The sequence below is a fragment of the Lithobates pipiens genome, unplaced genomic scaffold, assembly GCF_037356315.1.
Source record: "Lithobates pipiens isolate NorthernLeopardFrog02 unplaced genomic scaffold, aLitPip1_a1.2 Scaffold_27, whole genome shotgun sequence".
NCBI classification, from domain to species: domain Eukaryota; kingdom Metazoa; phylum Chordata; class Amphibia; order Anura; family Ranidae; genus Lithobates; species Lithobates pipiens.
In genome coordinates, this window is record NW_027507788.1 from 111,666,526 (window position 1) to 111,694,484 (window position 27,959).

General features: G+C 39.8%; 1 protein-coding gene across 2 annotated transcripts in view; it reads left to right on the forward strand.

Moving 5' to 3' along the window:
* The window catches only part of TRIM29 (tripartite motif containing 29), a 58,231-nt gene extending 43,405 nt beyond the window's left edge, over positions 1-14,826 (forward strand). Inside the window, exons 5-10 of one of the 2 annotated variants that reach the window (XM_077457379.1) lie at positions 966-1,058; positions 1,918-2,007; positions 4,832-4,915; positions 8,808-8,903; positions 10,950-11,026; positions 14,405-14,826. In XM_077457379.1, coding sequence (XP_077313505.1) covers positions 966-1,058; positions 1,918-2,007; positions 4,832-4,915; positions 8,808-8,903; positions 10,950-11,026; positions 14,405-14,464 — 500 coding nt within the window. In that variant the 3' untranslated portion in view covers positions 14,465-14,826. The remainder of the gene's footprint in view (positions 1-965; positions 1,059-1,917; positions 2,008-4,831; positions 4,916-8,807; positions 8,904-10,949; positions 11,027-14,404) is intronic. The other variant, XM_077457380.1, reaches the window with a different exon arrangement.
* Positions 14,827-27,959: the final 13,133 nt, after the last annotated feature.

Below are 27,959 nucleotides of genomic sequence, written 5' to 3' on the forward strand. Positions count from 1 at the left end.
TTGGGCATCAGTGTTAGATAGGAGATCACACACACACACACACACACACACACACACATATATATATATATATATATATATATACATGCGCAGACAATAGATCCAGCATGTATATAAAAATGGAAGTCGTAACTATATGTGGAGGGTATACACACTTATGCCCCATACACACGGTCGGACATTCCGACAACAAAATCCATAGATTTTTTCTGACGGATTTTGGCCCAAACTTGTCTTGCATACACATGGTCGTACAAAGTTGTCTGAAAAACATGTACGACGGACTATAAAGAGGGCAGTAGCCAACAGCTTTCGTCTTGTAATTTATTCTGAGCATGCGTGTCACTTTTTCCGTTGGAATTGTCGACACACGATCGAAATTTAAACAAACGGATTTTGTGGTCAGAAAATTTTAGATCCTGCTCTCAAACTTTGTGTGTTGGAAATTCCGACGGGAAAAGTCAGATGGAGCCCACACGTGATCGGATTTTCCGACAACACGATCCGATCGCACATTTTCCATCGGAAAGTCCGACTGTGTGTACAGGGCATTAGCTGTAACTATGAATTCCATACCACATTTCTAGCGTGTAACATCAATGGTACTCTGCATATGTACCATATCTTTCGATTTTGTGGAGTGTATTTTAGCTGGATGTGAAGTACTTTATTCTGGGGGGCGGGGGTCTCACAGACAAGCAGACTTGACATGTTTATTATAGAAGTTCCACTTTAAAGTGATAGGTACAAATTATCCATTAATAAATATTTAATTCTAATTAGCAATGTTTTATTTTTAAACTTTTGTTAGCATTATTAAAGGATAATATATAATTGAACATGACCACAGAACACATGACAAAAAAACAATAACATTTCAGATACTGTTAGAATGTAATTACATTGATAACCTTTTGTCATTACTGTGGTTCTTTCACTTGAACATGTTTATTCTTGTGTTTTAGTGGAGAACAGATACATGATGAAGGATCTTGCAACTAACTGGACGCAACCAAATGAATCATACGGAAGGTTCAGCTCTCTCTTTAATACAAAAGGTATCAATTAGCATTGTTTAGCCTGCTTTGTTTTTTCTTCTTCTTCTTAGTAGTACTATACTAAATACATAGAAAAAGAACTGTTTTATACTTTAATACTTGATAGCTGTGGCAAAATTATACAAATATATATCAATTTTAAGAGAGTCAGTAAGAAAAATGAGAGAGATGGGGAGAGAAAACTGAACATAAATGCAAAGGATTAATCAAAATGTATACTGAACATATACAATGATAAGTGCATTCTAGTTTTGGCTTTCCCATTTCTATCCTAAAGCAGAATATTGAGACTTAGGTGATCATTAGAATACATTTAAGATTACAAATTAAAAAGCTAGTGGTAGCATATCTCATATGAGGACTATGCTGTGCACTCAGTGGCCACTTTATTCAGTATATATATAATTCTTTAAAAAATAATATAGAAAATAATTAATGGTGTTGAAATCTTATACCGAAAGCATGGGGACATATGATTTACGGTAAGCTACTTTGACAAGTGGAATTCTTGTGGGGAACATGTGAGATGGTTGGAGCATCTCAAAAACTCTTGATTCCCTTGGATTTTCATGTTCTATAGTCTCTAAAGTTACTTAAATAGCCATACACAGAAGTTTTGTGGACACCAAATTAATGAAAAAGATCAGAGAAGAATGGCTATAAATCTGATGCTCAATTTTAATAAGAATTCCTGGAAGGGAATAGGTGAATTTAAATAATATGCATTTTAATTACATCAATTTCTGAAGACTTTATTCTTAAAAGTTAGGTCACATGTTTATGTGCTGTATAGTAAAGATTATTATTTTTATGGTTATTATTTTTAATGCACATACTTACCTTGCTTTATACCCTGCAGCTGGGGGACGCCAATCCTATCAGCCTTCTTCTGGGCACGCATTAACTGATAGCCCTTCTGCAAGCATGAACAGTCTCTATGGGGCCAAAGGTATAAAACCCATGTACCATGTTTCTGGTGTAATTTTGTACTTTTAGCAAACATGACATAGAGCTAGGTACTACTTTCATATACGGTTTATGACATCCCCTACTAAAGGTGCACTGCATATGGTTAGAAGTGTACATACCATGTGTATTAAAACAATTTCCAGTAAGAGTCTATGAATAGACACAATAGGTGGCATTTACTAAACCTGCAGCACTCAAATGGGGATGTAACTGTGCATGGTAACCAATCAGTTTTTAAATTCAGCTTGTTCAATTAAGCTTTGACAAAACAACCTGGAAGCTAATTGGTTTCTATGCAGACCTGCACCAGATTTTGCACACTCCAGGTTTAGTAAATCCCCCCAGTAAACCATACACTGTATATTGAAATACCCACAACTGAATCATATAATATTATTTTACTGTTATCACTGCTTTCAACCTTTTTCAAACATCTATGCAGACATTTCACGTTCAGATGATTTGGCTACATGAATATACATGTAGCCAATCATTTGGCTGGAAAAAAAAGTATGATTTTGTACATCTAAAGGTTTTAACAGGCTTACTAAGTGACATAGAAATTTAGAAAAGTTAATACCCCAGGTATTAGGCTTTATTATCACCATTACCTTCTCACCCTATAGTCTTTTTTTACTGACACATACTAGGCAGATTTTACAAGATGATACCTAAAAGCTACTTGTAGAAATTAATCTAATACATATTAAAATAAGTTTGTTTGTGAGCATTAAGGGATGGTCCTGCTTAAACTGCCTTTATAGCACAGCCCCGATTATAGCTTCTCCAGATCCTTGCCAGAGCCATAGCACATAATGGAAAGTGAAGTATAAACACTTCATGGAGTTCTCCAACTCACTGGAAGAGCTAGTTGGGATTTCTCTTAGCCAAACCAAAGTTTTATCTTGTCCATAGAGGAGACAGTGGTTGGGATTAACGTAGAATAGGTATAATCACAAAGTTTACAAATTAAAGGTCCGAAAAATACATCAGTCACTATAAAAGTGGTGGACAAATTATTTATTAAGATTAGGTCTACAGTTCCATTCGTCTGAAAATGGTTTGAAATCCTATTTTTTTTAATCAAAATATATCTTAAAAAGTTGTCACAAGCATGCCCTGAGTGCAGTGGAGAGAAAATATATAACTTTGCCAACTGAAATATATAGAGAACATTATTAGTCTACTATTACTGTGTAAATGGTATAAACAAAATAATAAAGATTTCTGAAAAAAATTAAATAAATATTCACAGTTGCTTATCACGGTCAAGCATGTGCCTAACAACTTAACATTGCTGATAAGCAACATATTACAGCTGAACATAGTTCCCTGTTTTGCACTTTAAATGTGTTATGATTGCATGATTTCTGTTAATAGCTGCATGATAGGCCCAGGTGATATGTTCGCTTGCTGTATGCTCTAACCCAGTACCTCTCATGCAATAAGTCTATGCATATATTGGATGCAGTTACAGTATCCTCCTGAATCTGAGTGATCATGATCTCAAGTTAAGTTTACATCCGAGTTAGTTACTAAATTAAAAGGTAAGGTTAACTGATATTAACCTGTGTTTATGTCAAACATCCAATCATGTGAAAGTAAAATTATTGAAATAGGAACTCCTGCTGCACATTATTGTATGTTTGAAGTGAACAATTTATGCGACCCTTTCCTTTGCCCACGAAGGACAAAGTTAAAGGGCCACTTAATGCCCCTCATTCCCCAGCTGTAAACACATACCTTACCTTGCTCTCCACCTCTCCATTTGGCTGTCTGGATTGGAGAAAAAGATCAATGTGTAAGCTCCAAACTGACTATTCAGAGCATGCAATAGGGTTGATTTACTAAAAAGCAAATAGACTGTGCGCTTTGCAAAGTGCAGTTGCACTCTGCAAGTGCAGCTTCTCCAGAGCTTAGTAAATGAGTAGAAGCTCTGCTGACTTCCATCATCCAATCATGTGCAAGCAAAATTCTGTTTTTTTTATTTTCCTTGCATGTGATTGGGTATTCTTCGCTAAGTGAAGCTTTACCTTTACTAAGCTCTGGAGCAACTGCAATGTGCATAGTCTATTTGTCTTTAGTAAATCAACCCCACAGTGCCTCCCCAGACTAATGTGACAGTGTTGGGCCTATCACCAAGCAACTAGCTCTGTCACATAGGAGGTGAAGGATTACAGTCAGTCATGTCATCATCCATACCTGGAAAAGACAGGAAGAGGCACTTCACTCTGGATGGTCAAAGAGAGAGGTGTGTGATTGAAGAACGATGTGTATATGCTGTCAGGGGTGTGGTGGGGGGGGGGGGGGAACTGGAGTCAATCTACTAAATGAGTAGAAAGTATAATTACCAGTCACATCAATTAAACAGACCTGTACATATTACTTAAAAATGGGAGTTTCACCTGCACATGATAGTTGAGGTGATCACAGGATCATTTGGCAAAGTGTGCACTGTACTCCTTTAGTAAAGTGTTTACTGCAATCTTAAATCAGAACTGGAGGCGAATATATACATTTTCTGCATATAGGGTCTGGATCCAAAGCAAGTCATGATTTCTTAGATCTGTCTTTGTTTAATGTATTAAGGATATTCATCAAACCATAGTAATTTGTAATACTGAATAGCACACAATTCATGCTAATGATTTTCCACATCAGATATTTTTACCATTTAAATGAAGTTTATCTTTACAAATTATTACAATTGAATCTTTGTAAACTAAGAATCCTCTATAGCAATTTATCAAATAAAGACTTTGTTCTCCAGTGTAATACTTAAGAGATAGCACCTCTTGTTATAGGATCACACAGGATGTTCGACACTTCTTCCTTTACGAGCCAAGAGGATAATCCCAGTTTCTCCCCTTCAAACTATTCTCAGAAAGGTATTACTACAGGTTCTGGTGCTAATTAAACTTTACACCAAGAGGTCTATTTAAAAAGCAGTGAATGTGACTTGCACCAAACATTCTCTAGTGAAGAAATTATCATTATCATTTAAACACGTGGACCTGGAAGATTCACCTGCAGAGAATGTTTGCTGAATGTCTGGTCCTCTGCTTTATAAATATGCCTCTTAGTGTTATATTTACAGTAGAAATCAGAGTATGAATCATGTAAAGGAAAATTCAATTTTTTGTTCATTGATCAGGCTTTGTGTGTGGAATTAACTGTTTTTCTGACCTCTACTCAATGTCCTAATTGTAAATTTTGCTTCCTTGTCTATGGTCTAAAGAACTAACATATCCAAAGAAGACATTTTTTAAAATTATTATATTTTTTTATTTACAATTGTATTTATAAAAATGCATTATTTCATTTGTGGAAAGAGATAAATACAATTAATTTGTTCTGTGTTAGGTACAAGGATAGCAGTGTAGGGTTTAAAAAGCTTTAGGAGACCTTATATTTTTGAATAACGGAAACCTGAAATATATAATAGTTAAAGTGTTGAAAGGAGTTTGTGGCATATTTCTGTACAGAGTTTGATAACCCATTAAAAATGATCTGCTTAAATGCAATGCACATTAAATCACAAAATTATAGCTTCTAACAAAGATCTGAAGAAGGCTTCAGATTGTAATTTGACCATACTTTACTAAATCTGGTCCTCATATATTTAAATTGAGTAAAGGAAGGTGCTTCCAGAAAATAGAAAGCGGGGATACCAACCACCAAAATATTTTTATTGGCAGGACTTGGAAAATGCACTGACAGAGCCACATTTTAAAGAAAAATCCAAATGTCACAGAAATAAATTTTCAAGTATAACATGCAAAATCCACTTGCACATTGTCCTCACCTGCTACTCTATGCAGTCATTATATAACGAGTTCTATTTTCACCCACATGAACTTGAAGTTTGGCTTAGACCCAGAAAATCTAGTGCTGTCAGACTTGGTCAAATCTTTTAAAAATGGCTCCCTCTAAGTCCTATCTTACAGTGAATAGACAACTTTAGGCAGTAATACTCTTATTTTAACTCTGCTTGGTTCTAAAAATGGAAATGCACAGATCTATTGGAAACTGACCAAGGTAGCGAATGTCATCACTATTACCTGGATGTAGCCAAAAGGAACATTTTAAATCTTGACCTAATAAGATATTTAGCAGTCTAAAGAGAAGGTTTGACAGAAAAAAAAGGAATGCAATGTTCTTTGATCTTCAGTTTTTTTTTTATTATTATTTAAATTTCATTGCTCTTGACTTTTGCAGCTGTGGATTGAGGGTGTGTATTAACAGAATTACCAAAACACATGCATGAGCAAGTATACAGTATTTGTGGTGTAGATTTCTGGCCTTTATTATGAATAGAGCTAAAGGTATAATTAGGAGCAACAAAGGTCTATAAGAAAGTGGGAGGAAACCAGCTAGATTGCTTTATACATTAGTGCATTGCTATAAAACAAGTGTAATAAGTGAGCAGAAGTGAAATTTAAATCAATACAATGAATGCTTAAAGTATAACTAAGGGCAAAACTTTTTTTTCAGTTTTGGATACAGTGGAGAGGGATTAGAATGCCTTTCAATATCAATTGTTATTGCTGTCTATGCCCCCCTTAGTGATATTCACCCTATTTGTCCTGTATACCATTATTATTGAAAGTAAATGTAAAAGAAAATTACAAATTTTGGATTGTCCCCAGAAAAGTAATAGAGGTAAAATCTTCCAATATTGACACTAGTTCTGGGGGCCTGGGGGTCCCCAAGGGATTCCCTTAATTTGAAAAGATTTCCTCTCACTTTCTGTTTAGCTAAGGGACAGGAAGTGAAGAAGAATCTCCAAGATGGAACACAGATAGTAAAAAAAAATCTGATAAGGGTTATAACCTTCTGTTGTTCTATCTAAAATGAGAAAAAAGTTTTGCCTATGCAGTAAAACCTTGGTTTGAGAGTAACTTGGTTTGAGACTGCTTTGCAAGACAAGCAACATTTTTAAATAAATTTTGACTGGATATACAAGCGGTCCTGATATACAAGTAGCGTCATGTCACAACTGAGTATAAAACAGAACTGAGGTGCTTCTAAGTGTAGCAATATGGTTTCATTTAATAAAGGTACAACATTTATCAAGTCACATGGTTGAAAGTTAAAACAGGCTCAGCTAAGTAAGCAGGCATCCAAGGTAAAGCTGTCCACATAAACCATCCTCCTCACCACCATCAACGTCATCCCTTCCATTCTGTGCTCCATGAGAGCTTCAAGCCTTGCTTTCAAATCTCTCTACCGCAAGGTATACGTCTTGGTCATGATTGCAGACTTACAGCGGTAAGAGGCGGCCGTGCAGAGGACAGTCTATGTGGACAGCTTTACCCCAGGTGCTTGCATTATTAGATGTGCCTATTTTACCCATCAACCATGTGAGTTGCTAAATGTTTTACCTTCATTAAATGTAACCATATTGCTACACTTGTAGGCGCCTCCCTTCTCTTTTATATGCTGTAGTTCCTGCTGGATTTTGCTTCTAATCCCCTTGTGGAGGCTGCCATTTGTGGATGGACATTTTATGGTTACATAACCTTGTCACATTGTTATAATCTTTTCATATAGACTATAAACTGAAGGACTTATGAATAAATCATTGTGGAATGAATCATCTGAGATTCCATTATTATGGGGAAATTCGCTTTGATATACAAGTGCTTTGGATTACAAGCATGTTTCCGTAACGAATTATGCTCGGAATCCAAGGTTTTACTGTAATTCTATTTTAGCTACATGTTTAGGGCAGACCAAAATAACAAAATGAAGGCAGATCAGTCTAGATCACAGATATGTTTATTGTTTTGTAGAGGTATAAAACCAATGCTTTTCAGGACTATTACAGTTTCCCCTTTATCAGGGCTCTTTATTTAGAATCTTTATTTTTGAAGCAAGTTTAAAGCATGTCTATACCCAAAAGCAAAAGTTTAATATATTGCATTTTACAAAGTCTTAAATATGGACAGCATTTGTTTTCTGTTTTTAATAATTTATTTCTGTATTTTCACCTGGTTATTTAGCAAAATACGCACTTCCTGCCGTAGGGTGGCTCTGCTCTATGGAGGAGCAACAGAGCCACTCTTGGATAGCAGCATTGCCAACCTGTACAGAGGGTAATATTTGGTGTACTAGCAGATTTATGTGGACTTGACTAATAAATTAAGGCCACATTCCGGGTAACACTTTTTAAGTAGTTACAGACAGTTTTTTTTTCCTTTTGGGATGAAGATTTTAAATAAATGAATAAAAGCTAACTATTGCAATCATAGCTGATAGTATTAAATAGTTTGTCTCAGTCATCTAACTGCCACTCTTGTTGGACAGCCTGGTCTATTAAAGGAAGTTGAAAAATAACAGACATATTGGTTAGATCATGTAGTGAGAAAAAAAGGGAAAAAAGCTAAAACAATAGCTACAAAAAAAAAAAAAACCTAAGGCAGCCACCACATTTAAGAAATGGTAAGTTGAAGTAAATTAAGATTTTCCGTTTGTTTTAAATTTGAAACCCTATCTTTTTTAAAGGTTAGTTTTCCTCTGTACTAGATTACAAAATACAAAAGTCTGCCAAATTGATTTGGCAAGATAAAATTCTCCTTGGGAAAATGTCTTCTTTGGACTACTCTGTTTTCATTCATTACACTTTTATTCTAATATTTCTTATTAGACGTAAAACATCTTATGCAATTGCTTTTCTCTGTAAGTTTTCTCTGGTAATATTTATACGTCAGTTTTTGCATCCCTGCTATTGAAATATGGTCATAAAAATTGTATGTTAATTACACTGTATTTTTCTAGTCTCCAACCAAGTTCCATCCTTCCAATATGCATCATCCACTGTGACAACCACAGATTCTGGTAATCAGCAAGAAAACAGTCCCTATAACATGAATGGTAAATGTGTTACTTAAAGTACTTAGAATGTGTATACTGTCATTAGGTCACATAACATTTTTGCATCATCTTTTGTACAAGGGGTGGCCAGATTGTGTAGAAAGTGTTTAAAGCAGAACTCCACCCAAAAGGGTAAGTTCCGCTTTAGGCCTATCCCCCACTCCTCTTTAACATTTGGTATATTTTCTTTTGTTGGGGGGGGGAGTAGGTACCTGGGATTGACAGGTACCCACTCCTACTTCTGCTTGGATTGCCTAGGCAATTTGAGAGGAAGATCTTCCCCACCCCCCACAGTCCCCCCCCCCCCCCGCAGTCTTCTTGGACATGTCACATGCCCTAGGAGACTGCAGGACCATTCACAAGGGCAGCAGGCTGTGAAGCCGAAAGCAGCAAAGGCGGCAGCCCACAGATAGGATGTTGGCACCGGGAACTCGAAGGCTAGTGGCAAGCTAGGCCGGTGAGGACAGCCCTTGATCCCCGGACAGGTAAGGGTCCTTTCATTAAAAGTCAGCAGCTCCAGTAATTGGAGCTGCTGACTTTTATTTTTTTCCCCCAGACTGAACAACCACTTTAACTTACTACTATGCTTTTGGTATATAGAAGATGAATGGACTATCCTGAACCCTGGACCTCAACATTGCTAGGTCACTAAGTCACTGTTCTGCTCAATATATTAATTTCCCAATATCTCCATTGTCTACAAGAAATACACAAAAAAAGGCAAATTTGCTTAAGATGTTACTTTTTTCCAAAATTGTATTTTCTTCAACTAGTAAGTTGGGTTTAGGGGGAGCATTTATTGTTGTCTTCTCTGAAAGTGATTGGGTATTTAAAGAGACTAAGTTAAAAATGATTATGGTCAACCTGACAGACTTATATAGATCTGTACTCCAAGACTAAACATATATACATATAACACAACTTCAGATCAAATCTTTGCTGTTCGGGCATTTGGAGAAACACCCTAACATTTACTTCTTCGGCAGGAACTGAAAGTCATGCATAATAGGGGTATTACTATTATACCTGACAACTTATTTTCTTCAATGGTTGTTAAGGATGATGGCAGGAGCAGGCACTGCTGAGTCCTTAAAGCGGAGTTTCACCCAAAAATGGAAGTTACACTTTAATACCTCCTCCCCTCCTCTTTAGAAAATGGCACTCTTTTTTTTTGGGTGGAGCAGAGCAGGTACCTGGTTTTGACAGTTACCCACTGCCACTTCCACTTGGATCATCTAGTAGGCACTCCAAGCCAAAGGTCTCCCCTCCATCACCATATTCTTCTGGATACAGGCCACAGATCCCAGAAGACTGCGGGAACATTCACAATGCACAGCATGGCTTGCGCATGCATAGTTGACACCTGGCTGTGAAGCCGCAAGTTGTCGCAGATGGTTCCCACAGTTGAGATCCAGGCATCGGGGATAGAAGATTGATGGAAAGAACGGCTCAGATGAGCACATCGCTGGATCCTGGTGAGTGTTTGTTTATTACAAATTCAGCAGCTACAGTTTTTGTAGCTGCTGACTTTTAATAAACACAAATATGTCTGGAGCTCCTCTTTAACAAATATGGACATCACCCAGCCCCATTCACATAAGAGGTTTGAGTTCCCCTCTAATTCATACCAAATCCTTTGGGGCTGGTGGGAATTTTAAGAGGGAATCCCATGCAAAAATTAATAAAAAAGTGAGGTAAGGAATTTGGAGGAGACCACCACACATTTTTTTGGGGTTTGGGATCACCCTTAAAATTCATAACAGGCTTGAAGTTCCTGATATGAATTATTTGGGAACCCCCACATCTTTTTTGTGTGCAGGTATCCCCTTTAATAGCAATAGGAGACTCATCTAAGAGCAGGGTCTGGTATAGATGAATGAGATCATCTAGAGAGAAAGAGAGAGAGAGAGAGAGAGAGAGAGAGAGAGAGAGAAAAGAGACTATAGCTTCCCTTTTAGCTGTGCATACAATAGATGCTTTATCTCTCTCTCTATTTATGATCAAAGAACAAGAATGTTATTTTACATCATCCCTCTGTTCCTACAGTGTATCCAATGATGTCAAGGCACCAGCCAGCAAAATCTTTGCCACAAACATGGAAATCCTCAAAGCAGAGTCTGTTGGTGAGTTCCAAACTGCTAATTTTTGTTCTGATCACTTGTTTCTGTGGGGTCATCCCAAGCTCTTTTAGCTACTACCAACTACTAATAATATTGTTAACCATCGTTATCCAGAAATGTTTTGTCCAGACTGATCATTGCTAGATATATTATGATAAAAATATGCATATTTATTTCTGGAGACATATTGCTAAGTCTAGGACTCAGATATCAAGTCCATCTATTGAGTTACCTGCACAAGTAAAGATCACATTGATGGATCTGCTTCCGTTGGTTACCATAATTGCCCAATTTTTTGCAAACAATGCTTTTGTAGCAATCAAATTGTGTAGGGTATAAAGCATATTTATAGTACAAGTTTTTTATGCTTTACATAATTTAGGGAAGGGTTACAATCCCTGTAATTTTTTCCTGTTGCTATGCTCTGCTTTTCTGTGCTATTTGAGATATTTCCCCTTACTTGTTGTCTTATGCTGCGTACACACGATCAGACTATCTGGCGGACTTAGTCTGGCGAACAAACCACCGGAAAGTCCGCCAAATTTCTGATCGAGTGGACCTGCCCACACATGGGACTTTTCTGGCGGACTACGTCCGCCCAAGATGGAAGAAGACCCCCAGAGCTGTGCAATAAATTATTTTAAACCCCTGTGTTGTGTTTTATTAAAAAAATTTTTCACATAGGGTGAGGGGCCGGTATCCGGGAGCCCCCTTATTAAAGGGGGCTCCCGGATTCTGATAACCCCCCTGCCCGCAGACCCCGACAACCCTGGCCGTTGGTTGGGACAAGGTGCTTTGGGGTGGGGGGGCTGCGCGGCTCCCTTTCCCCAAAGCACCCCCCATGTTGAGGGCACACGGCCTGGTATGGCTCAGGAGGGGGGTACTCGCTCATCCCCACCCCCTTTCCTGACCGGGTAGTGTGCTCGGATAAGGGTCTGATATTGACCTAGGGGGGACCCCCACGCCATTTTTTCGGTGTAGGGCTTCCCCTTTAAGTCCATACCAGGTGACGGGGCCAGAGACGTGTCAATCTCGCCGCCAAAGGCAGTGACATTGACTTCCTTCGCTAGTCCCGGCTACCTGGAGCCGCGCTCAAAATGAACGGACTTTTCTCCGTGTGGGAAAGTCCGTTCATTTCAAAAGTATGGCGGACTAGCACACACGCGGCCGTACGCCGGACAGTTTTTGAGTCAAAACTACTTTCTAAGTCCGCCGGACTTTTGGGTAAAAAAAGTCTGCCGGAGCCCACACACGGGTGGATTGTCCGGCGGACTCGAGTCCGCCAGACTTTTCCACCAGATAGTTTGATCGTGTGTACACGGCATAAGAGAGACTACAAGAAGTGAAAAAAAGTCTCCTCAAAGTGAGGGAAATTTATCTCTTAAACCAACCTGCGGACTAAACAAAAATAATCATACAGATTCCTCCATCTATGGTATACAGCACAGATGGAGGAACCTTCTACTCTGGCTATTGTACTATAATAAATTGTATAGTGTGTGCCTAGCTTTATACAGCTGCCCATGGGATAGATATGGAAGATTTCCTCTCATTTCTTTTTTGGTTAACTGTAATACCCCGTACACACAAGCAGGTTTTCCGCTGGAAAAAACTTGGATGGTTTTTCCAATAGAATTCCACTCAAGCTTGGCTTTCATACACACGGTCAGACAAAAGTTCTCTGAACTTTCGACCGTCAAGAATGCGGTGACGTACAACACTATGACGAGCTGAGAAAATTAAGTTAAATTCTTCCGAGCATGTGTCAAATTGTTTCCGAGCATTCATAGGAATTTTGCGCATGGGAGTTTGTACAGATGATCGGAATTTCCAATCGGAACTTTTTCCGACCGAAAAATAGAGAACCTGCTCTCAATCATTTTCTGGCTGGAATTCTGCCAGGAAAAGTTTGATGGAGCATACACAAGGTCGGAATTTCTGACCAAAAGCTCACATCCGACTTTTTCTAGCATTTCTGATCGTGTGTATGGGGCTTAACATTTTGGATTTTCCATCACGTTCTGTTCCAATAGACAATATGACAAATTGTCATAGACAAAGACAATAATTTCTTCGACAAGTTGAGAGAGCGAATCTCTCCAATGGGGACACATACAGCAAAAAAACTGAAAGAGGTTCTAAGCTATACATTATTTCTCCACCCAAGACTATGGGAAAAAAAACAGCTTTGAATTCAAAGTACAGACATTCCCTTAGTTACAAATATCCGACTTACAAACTACACTACTTACAAATAGAAGGAGACGACAGGAAGTGAGAAATTCACCCCTGTAAGAGTTATTAGGGTAAAAAGGTGTCTCCGCTGATGCTTTATCACCAAGGCTTGTTTCCACAACAACCCAAAATTTTCTAAATCCAGTTGTCATTGGAACAGAAAATGAGGTGAAATCTTTTGAATAGGGGCACAGATAGCAAAACAAATGTTCCAGGTTTGGTAACCCTTCCCTATGCTATCCAAAAAGCTTCAACCTAAAAACAAACCTATAGACCCTACCTTGTTTGTAACCCGGGGACTGCCAGTACTAAACTCAGAAATGTTTGTTACTGCTCAGATATGTCCAAATATGTTGGAAAATCACTGTGAATGTTTTGTGACCTCTTACCTTTCTTACAAGTAAAAGGGACAAGTCTTCATAGAACATGCACCACAATAGAGTATCATCCAACCCTGGAAAAAAATTGGGTGCTAGCAATGTAGCAGTGCAAGAAAGCCTAGTCTGGGCACTCACCCTCACTATAATGCCGTGTACACACGAGCTGAATGTCTGACAGGAAAAGTCAGACGGAAGCTTTTCATTGTATATTCCGATTGTGTGTGCCTTATCTGACTTTTTTTTTTTATTCTGATGGACCTAGAAATAGAACCTTTTCCCAATAGGAACCAATTCCGATCGGGAAAACTGCTCGTCTGTATGCTGTTCCGATGGACCAAAAACGATGCATGCTCTGAAGTACAAGACAGAAGCTATTGGCTACTGGCTATTGAACTTCCTTTTTCTAGTCCGGCCGTACGTGCTGTACATCACCGCATTTTTGATGATCGGACTTTGGTGTGATTGTGTGTATGCAAGACAGTTTCAGCGGAATTCCGTTGGAAAAACCTTCAGAGTTTATTCACAGGAAAACTGGTTGTGTGTACAAGGCATTATCCTTTATAAAATCTGCCTGTGCATTCTAAACCTTTGGCTCGAAAGCATATACACGCTCCATGCTATAACTAGACTTCTGTACTGAAATACTTTACCTATAGCCTGTCTATGTAGTCATGTTTTATAAAGATCCCTTCAAGTTTAATTGAAATGCTTAATGTTACTTTAAGAAACAATAAAAGTTGCTAACATCTATGCTTGTTTCTCACAGACTCAGCAACGCCCTTTCTATGTGAACAAGGGAAATACCACTAACACCGAATCCCCATGAATCCCTGGGACCAAGCTATAAGATTACGTACCAAAGCTATAGATATGTGGGCAGAAAGAGGGTGGGGATCTGTGCTTAATTCCTTCACTGCTGTTGTAGTGAATGTGTTGTGACTGGATTTGGCTGGGAGGAAGAAAACTGGTTTTAGTCTAGCCAAGGGCAACAACTGCTAACTGGAATTCCAGGGTGGGTCTAGCAAGAATGAACCTTTATCTATGTTTCTCAAGTTAACCCTTTATTGATGTAGAAAGTATTATGCGATTACTGACCAAAATGTTACTATTATATTAACTAAAGTCTAGAATACCAAGGAAAAGAGAAATACAGGAATGTGTTCATCAATAAATACATTTGAAAAGCTATTTTCATGTTTCTGCATTTTGCTTTTGAGTGCACTGTTTGTCAAAAGATTGCTGTTATATTCTTGTTATTGGGTTAAAGCATTTCTTTAAGAGATTTATTTATCAATGTTTAACCCAAGATTCACAAAAGATTCACACATTTTTCAAATTGAACTGACAAAAAAAAAATCCTGGGTAAAAACATTGAAAAATAGGCTCCTAGATCTTTCACTAACACCAGTTCTGATGTAAATTATTGGGCCAACTAAGCCACACAGACAGCAAATTTTTTCATGCTATTTTTTTTTTCAAGAAAGATTTTAGCCATTAACAGGAAATGGTGACAATATATTTTTGAAGATATCTTATATACAATATACGGATCATTGTCAAGATGTACAGTTTCAGTAGGCACAATACAAATAAAAGAAACAAAAAAAAAGTAGGAGGAAAGAAAATCACAATTTCCCATATCTTTCATTCAACGGGTTTAACATGTTTATTTTTTAAATTCGGCTATAAGAAGAACTAGACTGTTCCAAAAATTGGTATTACAAAGAAAACTGAAGCTACTCTAAATATTACTTTAATCCATGGCCCTAAAAGATTCTTTCTTGCCAGTACCAGTATTGACCCATTAATGCCTCTTGTTCCAATATTGGAACAGTGGTGATGCGGGAGTTATTTGTATCCTACTGCTTTAGGTAGCATATGAATTTTATGCAGAAATTTTTAAAAATTGCAACTTTAGGCATAAATGGGTTAATGACTGATCCAACAAAGGCGCTTCTCTTCTCAGGTCATACTGCTTTCGCGCCGGCTTATGTCATTGCTTACATTGCAGGATCAGTGGCCAGTCAGTTGTAAGTTATACTTCAAAGGGCTACAGTCAGCATGGAGCTTATAGTTTATTTTTGGTCATTTTAAGAATTTGTTGAATGTAATAATAATTATTCAGTTTCCCAATTTCTTTAGAGTTTGTTTTAACGTTGAATAAATTTTTTCAACCGTCTTGTAGTTTTGGGCATGTATATTTGTGGGTATAGAAGTCCTATATTTGATTACAGCTTCATAAATAAAATTATAATTATTGAGCATTTTAGATATCACAATTCAACCTGTGAACATGATTATTAATGCAGAACCAAACCCATTAATGTAAATATTCCCTAAATCTGTTACATTTAAGACATGCCATGAACTGTTAAGCCATCAAGTGGCTGCTGTCATACTTAATCACATGTGCAGCACCATGGCAATTGCAGATCAAACAGAGACTTAGGCCGCGTACACACGCGGGGACTGTTCGCCCAACTTTGTCCGCTGAACAGTGTTTCGGCGGACAGTCCGCCCGTGTGTGGGCTTTCAGCGGACAGTTTCAGCGAACAGTCTGCTGAACAAAGTTTTTCGGAAATTCCGAAAAACTGTCCGCTGAAACTTGGTTTCAGCGAACAGTCCCCTCGTGTGTAGGCTTGTTCGTCAAACTAAGTTCCGCGCATGCTCAGAAAGGATTTACACGCCGAAAGTTGTAATGCAGTGTATAGGACGTCGTATTTTCCGTCCCGTTGTACGTGCCGTTCACGTCATCGCGCACGGTTTCAGCAAACTGTTCGTTCGTCGTGTGTGGGCAAGTCCGTCCATGCTAATTTTGAGCGGACTGTTCGCTGAAACTGTTTGACGGACAAAGTTGAGCGAACAGTCCCCGTGTGTGTACGCGGCCTAAGAGGGCAGCTTCCTTCCTTCACACCTATGCGTTTTTTAGTGCATTTTGCAGTTTACAGAAACGCATTACAGTCCATTTAACATGGTTTTCTATGGTATTAGTTCACATCTATGCGTTTTGCAGCCGGTGTGTTTTTAGAAAGGGTCAGAGACTTTTTCCCCACAATTTGCAGCTAATAGACTTCAATGGAGCTGCACCAGAAAGGCAAGTGGTGCATTTTTGGTCCTATTTTCTTATGTGTTTTGTATTTTGCAGTTATTATTTTACCACTGTATATAGCTGGCTGCTAAGCAGGGGGCCCCTCCAAAATTCATACCAGACCCTGAAGGGCCTGGTATGGACCTGGGGGGAGGGGGGGGAACCTCACGGCATTCTTTACACAATTTTTTTTTTTTACATTCAGCTTTCAGCAGGGAAGCCCAATGACAGATGATAACGCATTGGTTGCTAAGGATGTGGCTGCCAGCTATATACAGTGTGTTTTACAGTGCGTTTAACCACCTCAATACAGTGCACTTACACCCCCTTCCGGTCCACACTAATTTTCAGCTTACAGCGCTCTCACAGTTTGAATGACAATTACTCAGTCATGCAACACTGTACCCATATGAAACTTGCGTGCTTTTTTCCACACAAATAGAGCTTTCTTTTAGTGGTATTTAACCACTTGAGGACCGCCGTATTGCCATTGTACGTCAGCACAATGGCACAGGCAGGCATAATCACGTACATCAACGTGATTGCCTTCCAGCGGGTGGGGGGTCCGATCGGACCCCCTCCCGCTGGTTACGGCGGTCCGATTCGGTCCAGGAGCGCTCCGTGATGAGGGGATGGCCGTTGGTTTTCGGCCACCCCCTCTGGATCGCTCCTGACCAATGAGAAGCTTCCTCCCCTGTGTATTGTTTACACAGGAAGGAGGAAGTGATGTCATTCTCCTCGGGGCGGTCTTTTTGACCGGACTACGAGGAGAACAGTAAAAGTAAGTGTGCACCAACACTACACTGACATGTAGGTACACACAGGCACACAAACCCCCCCCGATCCCCCCCCCGATCGCCCCCCGATCCCCCCCCCGCCCCCCCTCCCCCCCCCAGTCACAGTGTCACTGATTGCATTGATCATTTCTTTACTGATCAATGCATTCAGTGTCAGTTGTGACAGTAAAAACTGTCAGGACAGTTAGTGTTAGGTCCAGGATAGCCCCCTATCACCCCCCAATAAAGATTTAACCCCCTGATTGCCCCTAGAGTTAACCCTTTCACCCCCTTTTGCCAGTGTCACTAAGCGATCATTTTTCTGATCGCTGCATGTGTCGCTAGTGTCGCTAGGTAGCTAGTTATTTTTTTAGGTTCACCGCCAGGTTTTTATAGCGCTAGGTACCCCGATATACTACCCAATAATGTTTTTAACCCCCTGATTGCCGCTAGTTAACCCTTTCACCCCCTTTTGCCAGTGTCACTAAGCGATCGTTTTTCTGATCGCTGCATTAGTGTCGCTACAGTCGCTAGGTAGCTAGTTATTTTTTTAGGTTCACCGCCAGGTTTTTATAGCGCTAGGTACCCCGATATACTACCCAATAATGTTTTTAACCCCCTGATTGCCGCTAGTTAACCCTTTCACCCCCTTTTGCCAGTGTCACTAAGCGATCATTTTTCTGATCGCTGCATGTGTCGCTAGGTAGCTAGTTATTTTTTTAGGTTCACCGCCAGGTTTTTATATCGCTAGGTACCCCGATATACTACCCAATAATGGTTTTAACCCCCTGATTGCCGCTAGTTAACCCTTTCACCCCCTTTTGCCAGTGTCACTAAGCGATCATTTTTCTGATCGCTGCATTAGTGTCGCTACAGTCGCTAGGTAGCTAGTTATTTTTTTAGGTTCACCGCCAGGTTTTTATAGCGCTAGGTACCCCGATATACTACCCAATAATGTTTTTAACCCCCTGATTGCCGCTAGTTAACCCTTTCACCCCCTTTTGCCAGTGTCACTAAGCGATCATGTTTCTGATCGCTGCATGTGTCGCTAGGTAGCTAGTTATTTTTTTAGGTTCACCGCCAGGTTTTTATATCGCTAGGTACCCCGATATACTACCCAATAATGGTTTTAACCCCCTGATTGCCGCTAGTTAACCCTTTCACCCCCTTTTGCCAGTGTCACTAAGCGATCGTTTTTCTGATCGCTGCATTAGTGTCGCTACAGTCGCTAGGTAGCTAGTTATTTTTTTAGGTTCACTGCCAGGTTTTTATAGCGCTAGGTACCCCGATATACTACCCAATAATGGTTTTAACCCCCTGATTTCCGCTAGTTAACCCTTTCACCCCCTTTTGCCAGTGTCACTAAGCGATAATTTTTCTGAACGCTGCATTAGTGTCGCTAGTGTCGCTAGGTAGCTAGTTATTTTTTTAGGTTCACCGCCAGGTTTTTATAGCGCTAGGTACCCCGATATACTACCCAATAATGGTTTTAACCCCCTGATTGCTGCTAGTTAACCCTTTCACCCCCTTTCACCAGCGATCACAGTATAAGTGTCACTGGTGACGCTGGTTAGCCAGTTAGTTATTTAGGTTCCCCGTCAGGTTTTTATATAGCGCCAGGGACCCCCATATACTACCTAATAAAAATTTGAACCCCCTGATTGCCCCTAGTTAACCCTTTCACCACTGATCACCGTATAAGTGTTACGGGTGACTCTGGTTAGTTTGTTTTTTATAGCATTTTATATTCAAATCCGGAAGGCAGTGCTTGGTTTTCGGGGTCCCGTACGTGGCTAGGCTCCCAAAAAGTCCCCCACATGTGGTATCCCCGTACTCGGGAGAAGCAGCAGAATTTATTTTGGGGTGTAATTTGACTTCTGCACATAGCATGTGTGAGCAATATATCATTTAGTGACAACTTTGTGCAAAAAAAAAAAAAGTTTGTAATATTCCCGCAACTTTTGGCAAAATATAAAATATTCCATGGACTCAACATGCCTCTCAGTAAATAGCTTGGGGTGTCTACTTTCCAAAATGGGGTCATTTGGGGGGGTTTTGTGCTATTTTGGCATTTTATGGCCTTCGAAACTGTGATAGGTAGTGAGGAGTTAAATCAAAAATTTGCACCCTTAGAAATCCTGAAGGTGGTGATTGGTTTTCGGGGTGCCGTGCGCGACTAGACTCCCAAAAAGTCCCACACATGTGGTATCCCCGTACTCGGGAGAAGCAGCAGAATGTATTTTGGGGTGTCATTTCACATATGCCCATAGCATGTGTGAGCAATATATCATTTAGTGACAACTTGGTGCAAAAAAAAAAAAGTTTGTAATATTCCTGCAACTTGTGGCAAAATATAAAATATTCCATGGACTCAACATGCCTCTCAGTAAATAGCTTGGGGTGTCTACTTTCCAAAATGGGGTCATTTTGGGGGGTTTTGTGCTATTTTGGCATTTTATGGCCTTCGAAACTGTGATAGGTAGTGAGGAGTTAAATCAAAAATTTGCACCCTTAGAAATCCTGAAGGTGGTGATTGGATTTCGGGGTGCCCTGCGCGACTAGACTCCCAAAAAGTCCCACACACGTGGTATCGCCATACTCGGGAGAAGTAGCGGAATATATTTTGGGGTGCAATTCCACATATAACCATGGCATGTGTGAGCAATATATCATTTAGTGACAACTTTTTGTAAAAAAAAATTTTATTTTTATTTTTTGTCATTATTCAATCCCTTAGGACAAAAAAAATAAATATTCAATGGGCTCAACATACCCATCAGCAATTTCCTTGGGGTGTCTACTTTCCAAAATGGGGTCATTTGGGGGGGATTTGTACTGCCCTGCCATTTTAGCACCTCAAGAAATGAGATCGGCAGTCATAAATTAAAAGCTGTGTAAATTCCAGAAAATGTACTCTAGTTTGTAGACGCTATAACTTTTGCGCAAACCAAAAAATATACGCTTATTGACATTTTTTTTACTAAAGACATGTGGCTAAATAAATTTTGCCCTCAATGTATGACTAAAATTTAGTTTATTCGATTTCTCTTATAACAAAAAGAAGAAAATATCTTTTTTTTTCAAAATTTTCGCTCTTTTTCCATTTATATCGCAAAAAAAAAAAATCGCAGAGGCAATCAAATACCATCAAAAGAAAGCTCTATTTGTGGGAAGAAAAGGACGCAAATTTCGTTTGGGTGCAATATTGCATGACTGCGCAATTACCAGTTAAAGCAGCGCAGTGCGAAATTGCAAAAAGACCTCTGGTCCTTAAGGTGTTTATTGGTCCGGAGCTGAAGTGGTTAATCACTAGTGGGTTTTTTTTATTTTTTGTGTTATAAATAAAAAAAAATGCCCCTTTCTTTGTTTCTGTCATAAAATGTTGCTAATTAGTAATTTGTCTTCATAAATGTTGGCCAAAATGTATACTGCTACATATCTTGATACTAGAAAAGAACACACGGCCACAAGGGGCTTGGAGGGTGCTGCTCACCCCACACGAATGAAAAAAAATTCTGCTACATATCTTTGGTAAAAAAATAATCCAGATTAGTGTATATTATTTGGTCTTTGTGAAAGTTATAGAGTCTACAAACTATGGTGCCAATCACTGAAAATGTATCACATCTGATCAGGCCTTCAGTACATGAGACAAGTCAGGAAAATACAAATCCCCCCCAAATGACCCCCTTTTTAGAAAGTAGACATTCCAAGGTATTAAGGAAGTAGTAATGGTGAGTTTTTTTAAGTTGTCATTTTTTCCCACAATTCTTTGCAAAATGAAGATTTTATTTATTTATTTGTTTATTTTTTTTACAAAATTGTCATATTATCAGGTTATTTCTCACACACAGCATATGCATACAACAAATTACACCCCAAAATACATTCTGCCACTCTTCTCAAATATGGCAATACCACATGTGTGAGACTTTTACACAGCCTGGCCACATACAGAAGACCCACATTGAAGTAGCACCTTCACACGTTCTACGACCAAAAAGGACACACCTCATTTTACAACCACCTAATACACTTATGAAGGCCCTGGAGTGCCAGGACAATGGAATTGCCCACACAATGACCCCATTTTGGAAAGCAAACACCCCAACGTATAATCTATGAGGCAGAATGAGTCTTTTGAATGGTTCATTTTTTTCCAGAAGTTTTTGGAATATGTGGAAAAAAAATGAAAACGCATTTCTTTTTAATACAAAGTTGTCCATTTATAAGATATTTCTAACACATCGCATGTATATAGCAAAAATGACACCCCAAAACACATTCTGCTACTCTTCCCGAGTGTGGTAATACCACATGTGTGATACTTTCGCACAGCCTGACCATATACAGAGACCGAATATTGAAGTAGTACCTTCAGGCGTTCTACGAGCATAAATTACACATGTCATTTCATTCCTACCTATCGCACTTTTGAAGGTCCAGGAGCACCAGGACAGTGGAACTACCCACAAAATTACCCCATTTTGGAAAGCAAATACCCCAACTTATATTCTATGAGGCATGGGCTGCAAATAGGTACTCGGGTACTCTGATGGGCTCTAGATAGGTACTCGGGTACTCTGATGGGCTTGTGACAGGTACTCGGATTCTCTGATGGGCTTGTGACAGGTACTCGGATTCTCTGATGGGTTGGTGACAGGTACTCGGGTACTCTGATGGACTGTGACAGGTACTCGGGTACTTTGATGGCCTGGTGACAGGTACTCGGGTATTCTGATGGCCTGGTGACAGGTACTCTGATGGCCTGGTGACTGGTATTCGGGTACTCTGAAGGGCGGTGATAGGTACTCAGGTACTCATATGGACTGTGACAGGTACTAAGATGAACTGTGACAGGTACTCAGGTACTCATATGGATTGTGACAGGTACTCAGGTTCTCAGATGGACTGATGTACTCAGATGAACTGCGACAGGTACTCAGGTACTCAGATGGACTGGGACAGGTACTCGGGTACTCTGATGAACTGTGACAGGTGCTTGGGTACCTTGATGGACTGCTACAGGTACTCTGATGGACTGTGACAGGTACGCGGGTACTCTGATGGACTGTGATGGGTACTCGGGTACTCATATGGACTGTGACAGGTACTCAGATGGACTGTGACAGGTACTCGGGTACTCTGATGGACTGTGACGGGTACTCAGATGGACTGTGACAGGTACACGGGTACTCAGGTGGACTGTGACAGGTACTCAGGTGCTCGGGTACTCTGATGGACTGTGATGGGTTTTCTGAAGAGTGCGGCAGTCCAGAGTCTATTTTTGTCTGTTGCTGTCGACAATTGCCAGCACCTGTGGCTTCCGGGCCAAGAGAACAGTTTACATTCTGTATGTGTGCTCCTTGAGCAGTGGGACTTTTTCTTCCGGACTGTGATGGGTACTTGGGTACTCTGATGGACTGTGACAGGTACTTGGGCATTCATATGGACTGTGACGGGTACTCGGGTGCTCAGATGGACTGTGACAGGTACTCAGGTACTCAGGTACTCATATGGACTGTGACAGGTACTCAGGTACTCTGATGGACTGTGACAGGTACTTGGGTACTCTGATGGACTGTGAGTGACAGGTACTAAAATGGGTGGTGACAGGTCCTCTTTATTGGGGGGGGGGCAATCAGTGTGTGTTGGTGTGTACAGTAAGCGGTAACAAGATGTTACCACAATCTCCTCCTCTCACACAATCGGTGTGTGAGGAGGAGGACCCGGTAACATCTTGTTACCGCGGTTTGTTTACATTTAGTGATCGGCTGTGAAAGGATCACAGCGATCACGTGAGTAAACAGCCAGCCAATGGCTGTTTACCAGCGTCTGTGACGAGCAGTGTTCCTGGGAACACGCTGCCACCGACGTGCACGCACAGTGCACTCGTGATCGCGCGCATGCACCATGCACAATGGGTGTGGAACCATCTGTGATTGGCCATGACTTCATCACGTGATAAACATCCATAACCAATGGCTGTTCACCCCCCCCCCCGGTGGCAAGCAGTATCTCCGTGACACGCCGCCACCGAAGGTACAGTGATGCACGCGTACGATTGCGCGCATTCCCTGCTTAAATGGGAGGACATCATATGACGCCCTCCCGCCACAAGAGCCATGCCACCTGCCCATCATTTGACAGCCAGCGGTCAGCAAGCAGTTAAAGAGAGAAAAACAAAACGCAAAATGCATATAAACTGCATGCAAAAAGCATAAAAAAATGCTGGTTTAAAAATGCAAAATGCACTAAAAAACATGCCTGAAAAACGCATCAAGCGCAGCCACATAGATGTGAACCTAGACTCAAGGACAGGAGCGTTTAGTTCTGCTTCAAAATTAATAGATGTTGTTTTCGCTAACCTTCAAATGAGTGATGCGGGCATTTTTAGAAAAAAAAATATGCCTTAAGCCTCCTACACACGATCAGATTGTTGGCCAACAAAGCATTCGATTTTTGTCTGAAGGGTGTGTGCCTGGATTTTGTCTGGCATACTAATGGCACACAACTATCGGCCAACAAACACAAACCTAGTGACGTACTACGTGGAATTATAGCTCTTGAGCGCCCCCCTTTGGGCACCTTCTGCTACTGTCATGTTTGGTGAGCATTGATTCCGAGCATGCATGCTTGTACTTTGGACTTTTGTGTGACAGACTTGTGTACACACAATACGAAAGTTTGACAACAGACCATTGCCCCTGAAAATTTACTAGCCTGCCATAAAACATTTGTTGGCGGAAAGTTGGACAACAATTGTCTGATGGAGTGTACTAATGGTCGAATTTAAGGCAGTCTGTCATCACACAATTCCCTGCCAAAATTCTGATCGTGTTTACAAGGCTTTAGTGTTCTGTAGGACTGCTGGTCTGATAGGAGTTTTTTCTTTGTAATAATGGCTGCTTTTTTGACACAGTAGTTATCTGGAGCAGATTTTCTGCATGATACAGTTAAACAATTTCAGTAAAAACTTCTGTTTGTTTGAAAATTGCCCTGCTTGACCTAAAACACATTTAATTTGAAAATACAGCTTTACTTATTGCTTTTACAAAACAAACTCAGCTTCAAGCTTTTCACAGCACCCTTTCAATTCCTCTGGTGCAGACATTAAACTCTGCAGGTAGCACAAGCAGCACTTTCACAGTTTTCTTCTAGTGTAATCTTCACGGCTAAGTGGATATTTCCTTTTGCTCTCCAGTCTCCAGGTGCTTTTTGAAATTCTAAAATCGGTTAAAGCTATTGCAAGACTTATCTTTTAGGTCTTTGAATTAAATCAGCTCTGTTTTGACTTTCTATATCTTCTTGTTAAATTTGGCTAGTTTAGTGTAGTTCAAAAACAGCCTATTTTGGACATCACAAGCTTCATAGTGTCTGAGAGTCAACTGTGGAATTACAATATACAATAACAACTACTTGTTGAAAAAAAAAAAAAAAAAAAAAAAAAAATATATATATATATATATATATATATATATACAGTAAAAGTATCTAGAATGTTGTCTTTTCCAAAATATCTCCCATGGGTGGCATCTGATGTTGGCACTGATAATTACAAACCCCTACTGGCCAATTCTAGATATATGTCTTGAGCCCTGTAGGCTTCTTACCTACAGTGTATGTATCTAGTTCCATAGGAGAAAATAAAATATGGTAATAAAACTTTTTTTTGGCTTGCTTTTGGAGCGCAGGAAAGGATTCAAATGTTTTTGTGGTCTGTGTCCCTGCTGGGAAGATCTAGTCTCGATATTTGTCCTGGTGACCAGAGTCACGAAGATAGAAAGTTAGGGAAACCCTACATTTTATAGTGGGCATCATAACAAATGGTGAGGGTAAAGCTTCCTATGGGGACACCTGTTCAACTGTCTAGGAGGGAAATTCTTGAAAACATTTACTCACACATCCTGTTGAGTCTCCAGGACAGGAAATTAAAATGATTCTCCCCAATGACACAGCAAAAAATAAACTGATATTGGTTTTAACATTTAACCATTCCTCCACTATATCCAAAACGAAAAAAATATATGGTACATATACACGGAAAATGTAAACTCCCCATAAAAGCTGTGCCTCAAAAGAAAGAGCAAATACTTACCCATCCTTCTACACATGCCACTGAATAAAGATAGAAATGCAACAAACAGACCCAAGGCGCTCAAACATAGAATGGGCTAGCAGCTATATGTGGTAGTAACATGTATCCTATTGACCCAGTCCTGTGCTGCATGCAATCCACTGGAGGAATGGAGGTATCCAAAACGATACATAAAGGCTATATGCTGCACATATGTAAAGGCAGGGTTTCCTTGAAAAAGAAGTCAATATATGTAGGATGATGAATTAACAAATAATTCTTGCTTCAATATAAAACATGAAGTAACATTTATTATGTGGCCATAGATAAAGCGCACAGTCTAGATAAAAATACAGTCATATGTGAACGACACAGTCTAAAGCCCCATACACATGAGCCGAATGCAGGCTAACATCAGACGGTTCAAAAAAGACTGGGTGACGTTCGGCCCATGTGTATGGCACCCTGTCCAACAGAAGGCGGCTGTTTGGCCGGCTTTTGTCAGACGAGTATGCTGGAAAACCAGCAGCTGATCCGCTCCCGATCAGGGCTGATCAGAGTGTTCTAGCAGGGGGGCATCCCCCTATCAGAACACAAGAGTTCAGCGGAGGAGATCACTATACTAACGTCAGATTTTTAGTACAATGGCTCCGACCAGAGTTGACAGTTTTTGTTCTTTCAACCTGCTGGGTTGAATGGAGAAAAACAAATAGTGTGTACCCAGCTTAATTTAAAAGCTAAAGGGCCAAATCCCCTCCAGCCTCAAACACTAAATAGAGAGCCCAACACTTGTGATGGAAACAGGCTCAAAGTTCCCATACCAGCTGGCAAGCTTGCTGGGATCAGCTGTTGGTGTTCTGCGGGGAAGGCACACCTCCAGGTGATGTGTAGTAAAGCTGAAGCCCACCAGAAATATGGCCTCTAGCAGGATGGAGATAATAACATAGACGACACAGCCACTCCGGCTGCCCGTGCCAGAGTTAGGGGAGAGACCAGGGGGGCTTCTTCTCCAATCGGATCAAATTACTTCATGGTTTATATGAAAGCAAGTTTTGTTTTTTTATTCATTCATCATATGTCACTGAATGACATTTCATTATAAAGGAATTGCTGTCTCAAACTGATCCCCTATGCCTCCCACAATATATATATATATATATATATATATATATATATATATATATATATATATATATATATATATATATATATATATATGGTTCTTCTAGCTGACCCCTGCATTATTACTTTTATTGGGAAATTCATTTTGGCAGTGGGGACTTTACCGCCACATATTATAAAAATACAGCCGGGCGGGAGGACTGTTATCCTGGGTGGATGTGATATGATGTCCTCCCAGTCGTAGGCTTCACGTGCTCCCTAGGGGCCATGTAGTGGCACGATTTGTGACTTGCTGTGTCCACTGGAACACAGACCATTGTACCGGGCCGGCCTCGCTCCCACTTAAGCTCTGTGACCAATCACAGCAATCACATATCAATTTTACACAACGGTTTTCCCTCATAGCCATTCATTGTATACTATTGTGATATTAGCTGTGATCAATCACAGCTATCACAATAGTACACCATGGAACATGAATGGATTCCATTCATAAAGTAAAGGTGATTACTTATGCAGTGATCATCACTGTAATAAGCAATCATAGTGCAAAAAAATTACTATTACTATGGTGACACTTTACTGCTTTGGATAGTGACACTGCACTGCTCGGGTGGCAGTATGTAAAAAAGTTACAAAAAGCAAAAATGTTAAAAAACAAAATATTTATATTTTTTACATGCTGTCACTAGTCAGTGTCCCTGTTCATCTCCACACCAGTCATATGTTAATGCTGTACCGCTCTGGTGACAGTATGCAAAAAAAAATTGTAAAAAAAAAAAAGTTTTATTTAATTTCTTAATTTTCCAAATGATTGTGAAAGAAAATTACAACTCTTACTAAATACCTTGAGGTTTCTACTTTCCAAAAAATGAGTCATTTGGGGGTATTTGTATTGTTCTGGCATGGAAAGGAAAAGCATCAGAACATGTTGTCAGATTGTTAAACCAGCCAGCTTGGACAGAGTCATTCCTAGACGGTAATATGAGCAGAGATAAAAGAATTTACATTGTTAAGAGTCCCTAGTAATTAAATGACCCATCACAGCCAATTAGCAATTGTTTAGTGTACACCTGGAAGTTCTGGCCTGGGGCAGAGTCAGGAGGAATTCAGGTTTACTAATCACACCAACTGCACTTAGAAAAGAATGTGAGTTTAAAACTGGATTCCAGGCAAGCAGTTAAATACACATGTAAAAATACATACTGTATACCTTTGTAATTCTGTCAATATAGTTCTGAGATTTACACAGCTCTGC